This window comes from Mercenaria mercenaria, unplaced genomic scaffold, assembly GCF_021730395.1.
Source record: "Mercenaria mercenaria strain notata unplaced genomic scaffold, MADL_Memer_1 contig_890, whole genome shotgun sequence".
NCBI classification, from domain to species: Eukaryota; Metazoa; Mollusca; class Bivalvia; order Venerida; family Veneridae; genus Mercenaria; species Mercenaria mercenaria.
The window spans coordinates 5,024-20,997 of NW_026463802.1; the positions used below are offsets into that span (position 1 = coordinate 5,024).

Consider the following 15,974-nt stretch of genomic DNA (forward strand, 5'->3'; position numbering starts at 1 on the left):
TTGAAAAATTATTCTTATTCTAACATAATGTTTTAGATGTTTTTATAGCTCTGGTGAAATTCCGCTAAGAAAGTTCCAAAGGAGAGATCAATGACTGATGCCACACACAGCTCCACAGCTCATCTTTGAACCTCTGGTTCAGGTAAACTAAAACGAGACAATTCAGTATGCATGATACAATCCTGCTAGAAAATCAGTTCACCAAACCTTTCTGTTAAAATTCAATACTTAAGGGAACAAAGATTATTTTAAAAGACTGAAAAAAAAATCTTGGGTAAAAACAGACCAGGAAATTACTCAATCCAAACAAAACATTGAATCTTTAACAAATTTGTTTTGGTAAACATCAAAACAAGTAACAAAATATCTTTCCAAAAGTACAAAGATGTCTTTATGTAATGGAATGCTGCAGTTTATGGATTAGTCATGATTTAATAGGATAAAACCCAATCTAAATAAGCTTCAAACCCTGATAAAGAAATTATACTACACCTAAGGTGGGAATATTATCTACACATTTAATTTTGATGTACCAGTTACATTCTCTTGACTATGGATGCATATTTTCAAGACAACATGTATCTTGTATGTTCTTGCTTATTTCATGGAAGCTAAATGAACAGTCACTGTTGGCATACTGAAATGCTTGGTTATTACTACTGCCTGCTCCCTTGTTTCAATGCCGTCTGAATCTCTTTTTATTTTCTAAAAAAAAATAGAACAGTCTTTTCTAGAATTAAAAAAGAGTTTTATTTCAGTAAATACTTTTATGGTTTTATAATCTGTTTTTATATCTGACAATCTATGTATATTTTGTTTCTTAATTTTAGTTTGTCATGTTTTTATACAGGAAAGGCCTACAATCAAATCTGAGAAATAGAATATGATAAGTAAAAATAAATTTCTTCACCTTACCCTTCCCCTATTTTAGTAAAATTCTGGATAATGGTCTAGTAATTATATGTAGCTTCCAATGACAGATTGGGTAATATTTGCAAAGTTATTAATTTACTTATAATTGCAAATAGTTTGAAGAACAAATCATAAACAAGCATAAATCATGACCAGCATTATATTCTGTCAAACCTGCCCATACAGGCCACCCCTGGGTGAGCCAAAACTTAGCTTTTATTGGTAGACTAGGTTATAAATAAATTGTAAATGTTGAAATTGAAAATGAGTGGAGCGGTCTTTAGACTCGGGTGGTCTTTGTTCACAGGTAGTTGTTAAGCACAGGTTTAACTACACCAGGTACAAATTTGACCACAATGAAAGGTTTCTGGTTAATAAATTGTGATACTAATGAGACATAAACATATTTAATCTACATTATCATGTATTATCTATCTCGTAAGGGAAAATATTCTTCAACAAATAAAATGAAAATAAAACTAAATAAAATAAAATAAAATTCTGAAAATGAGCACCATCAAATAGGCCAAGACTTCTCCAAATCACCAAATGCTATTCCAATGATGCAATAAGCAAAAGGAATAAAGTAAGTTCAATAAAATATCACTAACAATAAAAGAATCTACATGTATAATGCATAATATAAATAACCATGAACACAAATGCACCAACATTACAAAATTTATTAAATCATAAGTAAAACTCAAGCATTTTAGGCTGCTGTGCATGATCAACAAAAAACTTTTTTCTTTTTTTTGCAGTAGAATTCGATTTAACTCTATATTACTTTAGCATACATGTATGCTGGGGGGAAACTGCAAAGAAGTGTGCATGCGTTTTTGAAAGACTGACTGAAAAATCTGGATCAAGTTTTCATAATGTTAGCCTAAATCACTCAGATTTATAAAACTAAAAGGTTCTCATGTTATATGATCAAATGCAATGCACAGGTCTATAAGCTGTTATTTTTTTCAAGAAATATGCCTATGATAATAAAAGAAGACCCCTGAACTCAAATTTTCTTACAGTTTGTCAGAATGAAGCATTTTTTCAAATTTTCATTAAAATGTAATTAAGACATATCATCAAAATAGCAGGTCATATGGCAACTTTCTAGTTCAAAGCAAATATTTCAGGCATGAGCAGACACCTGGGTAGAACCATTGACCCTTTAGCCATCCCTGTGTGGGTTCCTCAAAAGAAAGAAGTTTAGAATCTTCTGTGGGGTTTCAAACCAAAAGGGAAGAGGGACAGTTTATTCGAAGTCAGAAACTCAGAGGTCCCTTAAAATAGAGTAAATAGATGCTAATTTTACCATTATACACAGATTATGTTCTATTTGTGTAACCATACTAGATAAACAAGCTTCACAGAACTTACAACTTTAAGTGGTAATGTCTGATTAAGCACCTTAAGATGCTTGAACAATAATGATAACAGGCAATTTCTATCAGACGAATTATCATCGTATTCAATTTTGGTATCCATGAAAACTTACTCTTCAAAATGAGCAAAGAATATAGGAAACTGTAAACAGAAAATACATAATCGAAGGAAAATAGGGGTCCACTACCTTAAATGTACACACATTTGAGCCGCGCCATGAGAAAACCAACATAGTGCGTTTGCGACCAGCATGGATCCAGACCAGCCTGCGTCTTCCACGCAGTCTGGTCAGGATCCATGCTGTTCGCTTTCAAAGCCTATTGGAATTAGAGATACCTTTAGTGAACAGCATGGATCCTGACCTGGATCCATGCTGGTTGCATACGCACTATGCTGGTTTTCTCATGGCGCGATTCATTTATTTACATTACATTTGTTCAAAGTCCGACAATTTACCTTGAACATACAATATAAATGTATAGTATCAATAATAATGAACACAACTTCTTATGACATTTCAGGCTATATATACGCAGTGCAAACTCAATGTTCCTGTCTATCAAATCACTTTTTAAATGCAATACACTTCAGTTCATATCATCGTGAAATAAAATGTTTGGTCCACTAATAAGCTGTATTTATATTGTTCATCTAATACTGAATTCATCTGCTAAGTTCAGCAACCTCTGTACTTTTAAGCCTGGAACATCCACTATGAAAAGGAAAAATATATATTACAGAAAAAGTTATTCTTTCTTATGTAAAAGTCCTTCTGACAAGAAATTTTAATATATCTAACGGCAAAAATTACAGAACCCAGTGGTGGCTAAATACAATTTAATTATATTTATAATAATACATTTACAACATAAATGTATGGGCTGATACCATTGACCAACGTACAAATATGATACTTTATGGTACAAGAAACTTCTGTTTAAAGTCACATCTGAAAGAATGTCAGTAACTGAAATTAAAGAATAGCAGCAGGAACTTGTGACCAGTCTGTTGGTTTACAACTGGATCACAGACACCAGGATCCGAGGTTATAAAACTGAGTTTGGAGACCAGTCTCAAAATGCGACCTTCCCATTGGTCAAATTCAAGATTGTGTCCAGAAGCAGCCAATCATAGATAGATTTTTAGACTGGTCTCCAAACTCAGTCCTTTAACCTTGAGCTTTGGGTTTACAGTGTGGACCAGTCTATAACCTCAAGCATCTTTCTTTGCTCAATCTTAGAAATTATCATCTGCAAGACGGCATTTTTGAGACACTGGTTTTCTGACCTAAAAACCTGGTCCCTTTACATCACTATAGATCAACATAAATGAAACTGATCTGCACTTGGGGTGTCAAACTAACAAATTTTTTAAACATGTACCGTATAAGTACTTATTTCTGAGGGCTTAAAATTCTGCGATTTTTTCAAAAATAAAGGTGGTATTAATTTCTGCGTACTTTATTTCTGCGGTGCCTTCCTTCTCACGTTGATTGGATTTATTTCTGCTGGTATTCACCGTTTGTTTCACTAATTTCAAATAGACAGGTACGTTTTTTGTTGTTATTTTGACAGTTATGCTGGCTTCCGGATTGAAAATAAAACTCATTAAAAGTTGACGAATACTAATGTGACATCGTCATCATCACATAATGTTGAGTGTTAAATAAAAACGCATGAAAAAACAGTCATTTTATAAATACAGTCATGCCAAACAGACAAGAAAATGCTTTTGCAAACATTCTCATCTGTGCATTGTAACGGTATGATATTTTTGTTAATCACGCCTTTTTCAAGCCCCATACAAATAATGGCAAATGTGACCATCACCAGACGGATCAGTTAACAATAGACACAAAGGATACAATGGATTGTGTTTATCACATAATTTAACAAGAGCACCGCCTTGCGGGTGCTGACGCTCATCTGATTTTTTTGTATAATAGAAATATTGTCCTACCCATGATTTCTAAGTCTAAAAAGGGCCATCATTCTTGCAAAAAGCAGGATAGAGTTATGTTTCTTGATGTACAGTGTCCACTTATGATGGTGAAAAACTGTTGCAAGTTTTAAAGCAATAGCTTTGATAGTTTATGAGAAAAGTTTCCTTAAACATAATACTCAACCAAGAAAATGATTTTCTAAGTCCAAAAGGGGCAATAATTATTGCAAAAAGCAGGATGGAGTTATGATGCTTGCTGTACAGGGTCAGCTTATGATGGTGAACAAGTGTTGCAAGTTTCAAAGCAATAGCTTTGATAGTTTAAGAGAAAAAGTTGACCTAAACATAAAACTTAACCAAGAAATCTGACATTTTCTAAGTCCAAAAGGGGCCATAAATCTTGCAAAAAGCAAGATGGAGTTATGTTTCTTGATGTACAGGGTCTGCTTATGATGGTGAACAAGTATTCCAAGTTTCAAAGCAATAGCTTTGAAAGTTTAGGAGAAAAGTTGACCTAAACATAAAACTTAACCAAGAAATCTGATATTTTCTAAGTACAAAAGGGGCCATAAATCTTGCAAAAAGCAAGATGGAGTTATGTTTCTTGCTATACTGGGTCAGCTTATGATGGTGAACAAGTATTCCAAGTTTCAAAGCAATAGCTTTGATAGTTTAGGAGAAAAGTTGACCTAAACATAAAACTTAACCAAGAAATCTGATATTTTCTAAGTACAAAAGGGGCCATAAATCTTGCAAACAGCAAGATGGAGTTATGTTTCTTGCTATACTGGGTCAGCTTATGATGGTGAACAAGTATTCCAAGTTTCAAAGCAATAGCTTTGATAGTTTAGGAGAAAAGCTGACCTAAACATAAAACTTAACCAGGCAACGCCGACGCAGAAGCCTACGCCGACAACCGCTCAAGTGATGACAATAACTCATCATTTTTTTTCAAAAAATCCGATGAGCTAATAAAATTGAAACTGGCAGCTGACTGCTCAATAGTGAATGAAAATCACAACAAATTTGATGGTTTTATTATGTTTATTCAACAGCAAAACAATAACAAAACAGTTCTATAATATTATTGTTACTACTAAATTTTTTAAACTTGCTTCGTCGGCCTTCGGCTACATGTGGGACAAAGCCGATAACGTTATCGGACATTGTCTTATACTTAACCGGATTACAGTGGCGGTTTGTATCATCGTAACACGGCATGTCAGGACAAAATTTTCTGCGGATTTTAAATCTGCGGTCTTGTTGTCTTCCGCAGAAATAAAGTTCCCGCAGAAAAAAGTACTTATACGGTATTAAGCTTTTTATAATTAAACAAAACTTTGTCAATGCAGTAAATACTTCATACCGCATCAAGGAAGAAGACTAGATTTCCAGCTATAAATATTAACCAATATTTTCACTCAACAACAGGAATACTTTAATCAGCAAACTACTTAAAATTCAAATTTCTCCAGCAGAAAGTAATGTAAAAGTAATGTATCACTAACAACCAGAAAGTAATGTAAAAGTAATGTATCACTAACAATTGATTTTTCCCCACTCTGATGAACTTGTCCACATATTCTGATCTACCAAGCAACTCCACAAAGTCTTCGTCGTGGGTGATAATCACAAGCTGGAAATTTCTTTGGTGCATACGACCTTTAATGATCCTGGAAAACAGGGTATCTGCATTAGGTGTGCCTATCAAAGCAACATTAATTAAGTTTTTCAAGCCTTTTCTTTCTTTTTATAGTAAAAGGGGGCATTGAAAAAAATCTATATATTAATGCCTTTTTTTTACTAGGGATGGCAATAAATATTTGAATAAACCTTCATCACAGGAATATCTGAATATTGTTCAACTATTTGAATAGTAAAAAAAAAAATTATGACAAATAAATAAAAGAGGGTAATAGTGGCCCTAAGTTGCTCACTTGGTTTCAACTATTTGACCTTGAATACACTTATGACACACTAAATCATGAAAGGTAATGTCTGTGTTTAGCATACAAAAACATAAAACAGGTCAAGTGCCCCCGTTTGAACAAATTTGAGGGAGAGAGGAAGGACCTTAAAATGATTCTACATACCAAGTTTGATGGAAATCAATCAAATTGTTTATGAGAAGAAGTTGTTTAAAGGTTCTTTTGTTTTTAGCTCTTATGGTCCCTTAAAGGGACCAAGTGCCTCTATATGAACAAAACTGAGAGAGGACCTTACAATGATGCAACAGACCAAATCTGATGAAGATCCATCAAGCTGTTTATGAGAAATGTTTACAGGTATCTTTTTTTAAACCTTAGAAGCTCTTAAAACAGATGGAAAAATGCCCCTTTTTGGATAAAACTGAGAGAACCTTACAAACATGCTACAAATCAGTTTTGACGAGGATCCAGTAAGTAGTTCATGAGAAGAAGTTGTTAAAAGTTTTTTTTCTGTTTTTAGCTCTAGCTGCCCCTAAAAAGGCCAAGTGCCCCCATTGGAACAAAGTTGAGACAGGACCTTACAATTATGCTACAGACCAAGTTTGATGAAGATCCATTGACCAGTTCATGAGAATTTGTTTTTCTATTTCTAGCTGGCCAAGTGTCCTCATCTGAACAATTTTGAGAGGGGACCTTGCCAGGATGCTACGGACCTAGTTTGGTAAAGTTTCAGAGAAGATAATGTTTAAGCAAATTGTAGATGGACGCAGGATGACTGATGCCTGACCATCTACCTATACAGATAGCTCATCCTGAACCCTTGGTTCAGGTGAGCTGAAAAGTTAAAAGAAAGACCCCCAACCTTCATAAATTCATTTTGTCAAACCCATATTCATAATAATGTGCAAAAATGTTTTCCAATGTTTTTAAATGTGTCATTTTGTATATTAGCATAAGGTGATGACAGTGTAACCTGTATTTGATATCGCTAATAGCTTGCCTTGGTTACAAATTGATACAAATCAATTACAAATCATCTTGTTTATATATATACTAGTAGGTGCAAACTTCCTGTAATGAAAAAACATCAAACAGAACTTGATCTAATAACTCGGATTTCAATCGAAGACAATCAAAAATGTATTTGGGTAAAGAAAAATAAGGAAAAATGTAGAAAACAATCAAATCTAATGAACATTATTTGTTTTGCCATAACTTGTGTAAAACATAATTCATGTAACATGAAGTGAGTAAATGCATTTTGTATCATTAACATTTTAATAAGGTACTCAATAGTTAGACAACTGGTGTACTTAACCCAAAGATTTCTTTATACTCATTAACCTCTCCCACAGTCAAACAAGAGGGTCATGATGACCCTGGATCGCTCACCAGAGAAATATGAGCTACATGTTTCAAATGTCAAACTGATGATTTTTAGAATTTTTTTGGAAGATTTTCCAATGTACAATCAAGTAACCCCTGGGACAGGGCCAATTTTACCCTGGGGGGTCATGATTTGAACAAACTTTGTAGAAGTCTACTAGGCAATGCTATATGTCAAATATCTAAGCTCTAGGCCTTCTGGTTTATTTTTAGAAAATTTTTGAAGATTTTCCTATGTAAAATCAAGTGACCCCTGGGGTGTGGTCAAAATTGACCCCGGGGGTCATGATTAGAAGAAATTTTGTAGAGGTCCACTAGGCAATGCTACATGTCAAATATCTAAGCTCTAGGCCTTCTGGTTTATTTTTAGATTTTTTTTGAAGATTTTCCTATGTAAAATCAAGTAACCCCTGGGGCGGGGTCAATTTTGACCCCGGGGGTCATGATTTGAACAAATTTTGTAGAGCTCTAGGCCTTCTGGTTTATCTTTAGAAAATTTTGAAGATTTTCTATGTACAATCAAGTAACCCCATTTGGCGGGGTCAATTTGACCCCGAGGGTCATGATTTGAACAAATTTTGCAGAGGTCCACTAGGCAATGCTACATGTGAAATATCTAAGCTCTAGGCCTTCTGGTTTATTTTTAGAAAATTTTTGAAGATTTTTCTATGTTAAACCAAGTGACCCCTGGGGCGGGGCCAATTTTACCCCGGGGGTCATGATTTGAACAAAGTTTGTAGAAGTCTACTAGGCAATATTACAAATCAAATATCTAAGATCTAGGCCTTCTGTTTTTTTTTAAGCAAATTTATGAAGATTTCCCTATGTACAATCAAGTAACCCCTGGGACTGGGTCAATTTGACCCTGGGGGGGGGGGGGGGGGTCATGATTTGAACAAATTTTGTAGAGGTCCACTAGGCAATGCTACATGTCAAATATCTAAGCTCTAGGCCTTCTGGTTTATCTTTAGAAAATTTTGAAGATTTTTCTATGTACAATCAAGTAACCCCATGGGGCGGGGTCAATTTGACACCGGGGGTCATGATTTGAACAAATTTTGTAGAAGTCTACTAGGCAATGCTATATGTCAAATATCTAAGATCTAGGCCTTCTGGTTTATTTTTAGAATTTTTTTGAAGATTTTCCTATGTAAAATCAAGTGACCCCTGGGGTGGGGTCAATTTTGACCCCGGGGGTCATGATTTGAACAAATTTTGTAGAGGTCCACTAGGCAATGCTACATGTCAAATATCTAAGCTCTTAGGGCCTTCTGGTTTATTTTTAGAAAATTTTGAAGATTTTTCTATGTACAATCAAGTAACCCCTGGGGTGGGGTCAATTTGACCCCGGAGGTCATGATTTGAATAAATTTTGTAGAGGTCCACTAGGCAATGCTACATGTCAAATATCTAAGCTCTAGGCCTTCTGGTTTATTTTTAGAATTTTTTTGAAGATTTTCCTATATAAAATCAAGTGACCCCAGGGGCGGGGTCAATTTTGACCCTGGGGGTCATGATTTGAACAAATTTTGTAGAGGTCCATTAGGCAATGCTACATGTTAAATATCTAAGCTCTAGGCCTTCTGGTTTATTTTTAAAAAATTTTTGAAGATTTTCCTATAGAAATCTATGCAAAATCAAGTGACCCCTGGGGCGGGGTCAATTTTGACCCCGGGGTCATGTTTTGAACAATTTTAGTAGAGGTCCAATAGGCAATGCTACATGTCAAATATCTAAGCTCTAGGGCTTCTGGTTTTTGAGAAGAAGATTTTTAAAGATTTTCCTATGTAAAATCAAGTAACCCCTGTGGCGGGGTCAATTTTAAGCCAGGGGTCTTGATTTGAACAAAATTGGTAGAGGTCCACTAGGCAATGCTTCACACCAAAAATCTAAGCTCTGAGCTTCTGGTTTTTGAGAAGAAGATTTTTAAAGTTTTTCCTTTCGGTTGCCATGACAACCAGAGTTCTGCATGGAATTCAATTCTTTGAACAATTTTTGTAGAGCTTCACCCAAGGAACATTCTTGTGAAGTTTGGATGAAATTGGCCTAGCGGTTTATGAGGAGATGTCGTTTAAAGTAAAAGTTTACGGACGGACGAAGGACGGTGAGTGATCCTAATAGCTCACCCTGAGCCTTTGGCTCTGGTGAGCTAAAAATACCTCATTTGATTGAATATATTGTTCATATTATTATGTTTAACTACTGTCAAACTGCTACTTCTGCCTTCTGCTGATTGTAAGTATTTCACTTGATCATTGGTAACAAGTCGGCTATGTTTAAGTTGTTTGGAGAGATCCTTACTTATGTGGAAGCTACATGCTGTTAAGAAATAAAACCAATAGATTTAATCTAAAAGAAGGCAGGTTATGAATATGATATATTACAAAAGATGAAGAAGTGACAAGAATGATAAGTCAAGTCTTAATTTGTCAATTAATGGTGTATTGGAAAGTCAAATTGATGTGAGTCGCTGATAAGGGCATAACTGATACATGAGATTTTGAGTTGTTTTGTTGATCAGTTGCTGACTGAATATTCAAATATTTGTTTGGAAGGTCGACCGAAAATTCAAATACCAAAAACCCTATTTGTTGCCATCCTTCCTTTTTACTAAACAATAAAAAAGAAGATACCATAGCATGAACATCTGCTTCCATTCAATGATGTTTGAATAACTTAACCTATAACCTAATCCATTTGTTAATGCCAATGTTATAATTATTTTTGCAATCAAATGTACTGTAAATACATGTATCTGGAAACAGGGATGTGGGGGGCAGCTGAGCCCCTATCAAAATTAAGTTGCTTCCAATGTTATCATCATATTTTATACCAAGGATTTACTGTTATCCATTTTAGGGGTTGATCACCTGCATGTGGTAAACCAGAGGTACATCATTAATTTTAGCCTTCTAATAAAATAAAAACCACCTGTATATCAATACCAATTTCCTAATACCGGTATCCAAAGTGCAGTATTTATATTCAGGTTCAACTGTATTATTACAGTAAAACAAAATTTAGACAGACCTAATTTTCAGCTGTTACAGATAAACAGACTGAAATATACATACTCAACCAGTGCACCAGCTAAACTCTCAAGATTTTCCCTATCCAGATTAGTTGTCGGTTCGTCAAGGGCTAAGATACCACAGTTCAAACAGAATGTCTCAGCCAGGGCAAGACGTATGATCAGTGAAGCAAGCACCTGAATAGAAATTTATAAATGAATTCATACACTCCTCAGTTTAAAACTAGCCAAAATGAAAGAAAACTAGAGCTGTCGCAGGAGTGACGAATTATACCCCCACAATACAGCCTTGTCACAGAAGTAAGCCAATGTCAAAGTTGAACCTCAAAATCAATGAGTCATCTGCTGGTGATCAACCTCCCTATTAAGTTTCATGATCCTAGGCCCAAGCATTCGAAACGTTTTAACTGTTCCGGGTCACTGTGACCTTGATCTATGACCTACTGACCTCAAAATCAGTAGGTGTCATCTGCTGGTCTTGACCAACCTTCCTATTAACTTTCATGATCCTAGGCCTAAGCGTTCTCAAGTTATTGTCTGGAATTGGTTTAACTGTTCCAGGTCATTGTGACACTGACCTTTGACCTACTGACCTCAAAATCAATAGAGGCCAACCTCCCTATCAACTTTCATGATCCTAGGCCCAAGCGTTCTAAAGTTATCATCTGTAAACCGTTTAACTGTTCCAGGTCATTGTGACCTTGAGCCTTGACCTACTGACCTAAAAGTCCAACTTGACCTGTAATTTATGATGTAACACCTGTGTGCCAAAATTTATGATCCTAGGCCCAAGCGTTCTCAAGTTATCGTCCGGAAATGGTTTAACTGTGACCTTGACCTTTGACCTACTAACCTCAAAGATGACCTTGTCCTGTATTTTATGATGTTACACCTATGTACTAAAATTTATGATCCTCTAAATAAATATGGGTCTTCTGCATGTCATGATCAACCTCCTTATCAACTTTCATGATCCTAGGCCCAAGCATTCTCAAGTTATCATCCAGAAACTGTTCAACTGTTCCAGGTCATTGTGACCTTGACCCTTGACCTACTAACCTCAAAGATGACCTTGTCCTGTATTTTATGATGTTACACCTATGTACTAAAATTTATGATCCTAGGCCTAAGCACTCTCAAGTTATCATCCAGAAACCGTTTAACTGTTCCAGGTCATTGTGACCTTGACCTTTGACCTACTGACCTCAAAGTCAAACTTGACCTGTATTTTATGATGTTACAATAGTGTACCAAAATTTATGATACTTGGCCCAAGCGTTCTCAAGTTATCATCCGGAAACCGTTTAACAGTTCCGTGTCATTGTGACCTTTGACCTACTGACCTCAAAGTCAAACTTGACCTGTATTTTATAATGTTACACCTGTGTACCAAAAATTATTTAAATCTGTCAAGCTTTTCATGGGTTATTGTCCGGAAACCATGAAAATCAACAGACAGACAGCTCACTTCCATATACCCCACCCCCCAAAGTTCGTTTTGTGGGGGTATAAAGATAACCATATAATATATTGATATCCTGTTGAAGTTCCATGCTGTATACTACGATTGTGACTAAAAAGCTAATGTAGTTTGTTTTATTCTCACAACAATTTTAAGATTTAATAGAAAACTGACATATTCCCAATGTTTAGACTTCAAAATTCCTAGTAAGTTATACTTTAAGAGATAATGTAGCATAATGTTCATGAGTGGTTCAAATTAGTACCTGTATGTTGTTCTGTTCATAAATATTAGCGAAAAATAAAATCATCGCAAATACTACCCAAGTCCCCTTCGCACTATCAATATCACTGTATTTATTTTTATCAACGCAGGTATAAATATTACCTTCTGTCCAGAGCTACATCTTCCTCTCATGTCTATTACAACATCTCCTGGTTTTCTCATCACCACACGATAGTTATATGTCTTCCGTGTCGTAATGGCTGCCGAATCATTCTCATCAGATTGAATCTCTATAGTCTCAATGTCTGCAACAATGGAAGAACTTGCAGAAGGTCAGCATAAAGTACAGAAAAACAACTCGCTCAAACATGGATGGCTCACCAGATGAATGGTTTCCTTATAAGAAAAAATTCTACAACCTAAATAAATGTTTTTGAACCACTTGGCTATAGAAGCAAAGTATGACAGGTCATGTGAACTTAAGCATGAACACTGTTAGACTTAGAGTGCGGACAAGGCTAAATTCACAGTTTTTCTAGTAATTTAAGGGCCATAATCCGAGAGTGCCTGGGGCCATTTGGGTGTTTATCAAACTTGGCCGAGATATTATGCCCACAAAATTGTCAGCAAGTTTGGTGAAAAGCGGATGAAAACTGTTCCACTTAGACAGCGGACAAGGCTAAATTCACACTTTTTTTTTGAGTAATTCAAGGGCCATAATCCAAGAGTACCTGGGGCGATTTGGGTGGTTATCAAACTTGGCCGAGATATTATGCCCACAAACATTGTAAGCAAGTTTGGTGAAGATTGGACGAAAACTGTTCAACTTAGAGAGCGGACATAATTTGGACGCCGACCGACACCCGCCCGCCCACCATGGGTGTTCACATAATACGTCCCGCTCTTTCAGAGACGGCGTATAAAAAGGCGTAAATAATGCGATCAAACTATAAAGATGTAGTTACATAAATTAAACCATTACTGGTGTGAGACATCCAGTGTGAACTGACTATCTCACATCAGTACTTTATTTAGCATAATGTCTAATATACAACTCAGAAAGAACAAGTGAATGAAGTATTGCCATGCAGTACAAGGTCCCCTACTGGAAGGCACCTGATTTTTTCTACTGCAGTGTAACATAATGAACTGATATCTGTCAATGATGTATAAACAATATTGTACTATATATACAAAATGTTTTAACAAAACACTTGCACTGAAATTTGTATATACAAAAACCTACAGTTGTTGATTGTTTCATAACATCTATAAATATAAACAAGATTGCCAGAATGTTACAATATACGTCCGTTATAGCAAATTTCTTTACACTAGCACCTGTATTTTCATATGGAATTTTTTTGGCCTAGTGAAAAAAGTTATAATATAAGTTATTTGTAGTATTAAGAAGGGAAGTTAATCCTAAACAAGAGGGTCATGATGACCCTGAAGCGCTCACCTGAGTAATATGAGCCACATATTGCAAATGACAAACTGATGCTAAAATATTAGAAAGTAGCTCAGTAGGTCACATTCATGGTCACTGAAAGACAGATTTAAGATTGGTGTGCAAAACTGTACATGTCATCCAAATTTCAAGGCTGTATCTTAAAAAAACAAGAAAGTAGGTCAGTAGGTCAAGGTCACAGTCGAGTGATCCCTAATCACTTGCGTCATCAGGTAATTATAATTAAACAGTCTAGGAAATATGACCTGATAATTTTTAAAGTATTTTTTCTTATCTAACTCATAAGTATAACATGTGACCTGGGGTGGGGCCTCTTTTCACCCCAGGGGCATAATTTGAAATACTTGTTAGAGATCCACCAGGCAATGTTACACACCAAATATCAAATGCCTAGGCCTTGAACTTTCAGACAAGAAGATCTTTTTTTCCCCTATATAAGTCTATGTAAAACTTGGTACCCCCAGGGTGGGGCCTCTTTTCACCCTAGGGACATAATTTGAACAATTCTGGTAGAGAAACACTAGGAAAGGCAACATAGTTAATATCAAAAGCCTAGGCCTTGCAGTTTCAAGCAAGAAGATTTTTAATTTTTTTTTCCTTTATAAGTCTATGTAAAACATGAGACCCCAACCGCAGGGCCTCTTTTCACCCCAGGGGAATAATTTGAATAATTTTGGTAGAGGACCACAAGGCAATGCTACATACAAAATATCAAAGGCCTAGGTCATGTGGTTTTAGACAAGAAGATTTTTGAAGTTTTTTACTATATAAGTCTATGTAAAACTTGTGACCCCCCAGGGCGGGGCCTCTTTTCACCCCAGGGGCACAATTTGAACAATGTTGATAGAGGAACATAAGATAATGTTACATGCTAAATATCAAGGATTTATGCCTTGCGGTTTTGGACAAGAAGATTTTTAAAGTTTTTCCTTTCTGTTGCCATGGCAACCAGAAGTCTACAGTGAATTAAATTCTTTGAACAATTTTGAAAGGGGACCACCCAAGGATCATTTCTGTGAAGTTTGGTGTAATTCTGCCCAATGGTTTTCAAGAAGAAGATTTTTTTTAGAAAATGTTGACGGATGCATGACGGATGCATGACGGACGACGGACATTGAGCGGTCACAAAAGCTCACCATGATAATATAAGTCAACAAAAAACTCCTTTACCAACTAGAGATAGGTCAAAATACACCTAAAAATTGGATTTTGTTTGTTTTTGGTTTAACGCCGTTTTTCAACAATATTTCAGTCATGTAACGGCGGGCAATTTAACCTAACCAGTGTTCCTGGATTCTGTTCCAGTACAAACCTGTTCTCAAGTAACTGCCAACTTCCCCACATGAATCAGAGGTGGAGGACTAATGATTTCAGACACAATGTTGTTTATCAAATAGTCACGGAGAACATACGCCCTGCCCGAGGATCGAACTCATGACCCCGCGATCCTTAGACCAACGCTCTACCTACTGAGCTAAGCGGGTGGGCTCTAAAAATTGGATTGGACATTTTAACCTATTTATAGTAGTAACAACAAAGGGAAGTAATTCTAAACACAAGGGTGACTCATGGTGGTGAACATTTGTGCCAAGTTACATCAAAATCCCTCCATGTATGAAGAAGAAATACTCCGGAAAGCCATTCTTGAATTTGACCTTTGACTTCTAAGTGTGACCTTGACCTTAGACCTAGAGACCTGGTTCTTGTGCATGACAATCCGTCTCATGGTGGTGAACATTTGTGCCAAGTTACATCAAAATCCCTCCATGCATGAAGAAGAAATGCTCAGGACTCTAAGTGTGACCTTGACCTTAGAACAAGTGACCTGGTTCTTGCGCATGATACTATGTCTCATGGTGGTGAACATTTGTGCCAAGTAATATTAAAATCCCTTTAAGGATTGTTGAGTTACAGACAGGACATGAAGAAAGCCCTTTTGGCCTTTGACTTCCAAGTGTGACCTTGACCTTTCAGCTTAGGGCCAGGGTTTTGCGCATGACACATTGTCTCATCCAGGGGAATATTTGTGGCAACAGATATTTAAATCCTGTTTTACATGACAAAGTTATAGACCAGACAGGAAAAAATCCTATTGACCTTTGATTTCCAAGTGTGACCTTGACCTTTAAGCTAGGGTTCTGGATTTGCACATTTTGTGCATGATATGTCGTCTTATCAGGGGAAACATTTGTTCCAAGTAATATTAAAATCCCTTGATGAATGGCAGAGTTA

At 36.0% G+C, this 15,974-nt stretch overlaps 1 protein-coding gene across 2 annotated transcripts in view; it reads right to left on the reverse strand.

Annotated features, from left to right (window-relative positions):
• Positions 1-572: 572 nt before the first annotated feature.
• LOC128554943 (DNA repair protein RAD50-like) overlaps positions 573-15,974 on the reverse strand; it is a 40,692-nt gene continuing 25,290 nt past the window's right edge. The window contains exons 13-16 of one of the 2 annotated variants that reach the window (XM_053536279.1): positions 12,434-12,576; positions 10,628-10,761; positions 5,784-5,912; positions 573-3,010 (exon numbers count right to left, since the gene is read on the reverse strand). In XM_053536279.1, the coding sequence (XP_053392254.1) occupies positions 2,962-3,010; positions 5,784-5,912; positions 10,628-10,761; positions 12,434-12,576 (455 nt within the window). In that variant the 3' untranslated portion in view covers positions 573-2,961. Of the gene's footprint in view, positions 3,011-5,783; positions 5,913-10,627; positions 10,762-12,433; positions 12,577-15,974 lie in introns of those variants that run through there. The other variant, XM_053536280.1, reaches the window with a different exon arrangement.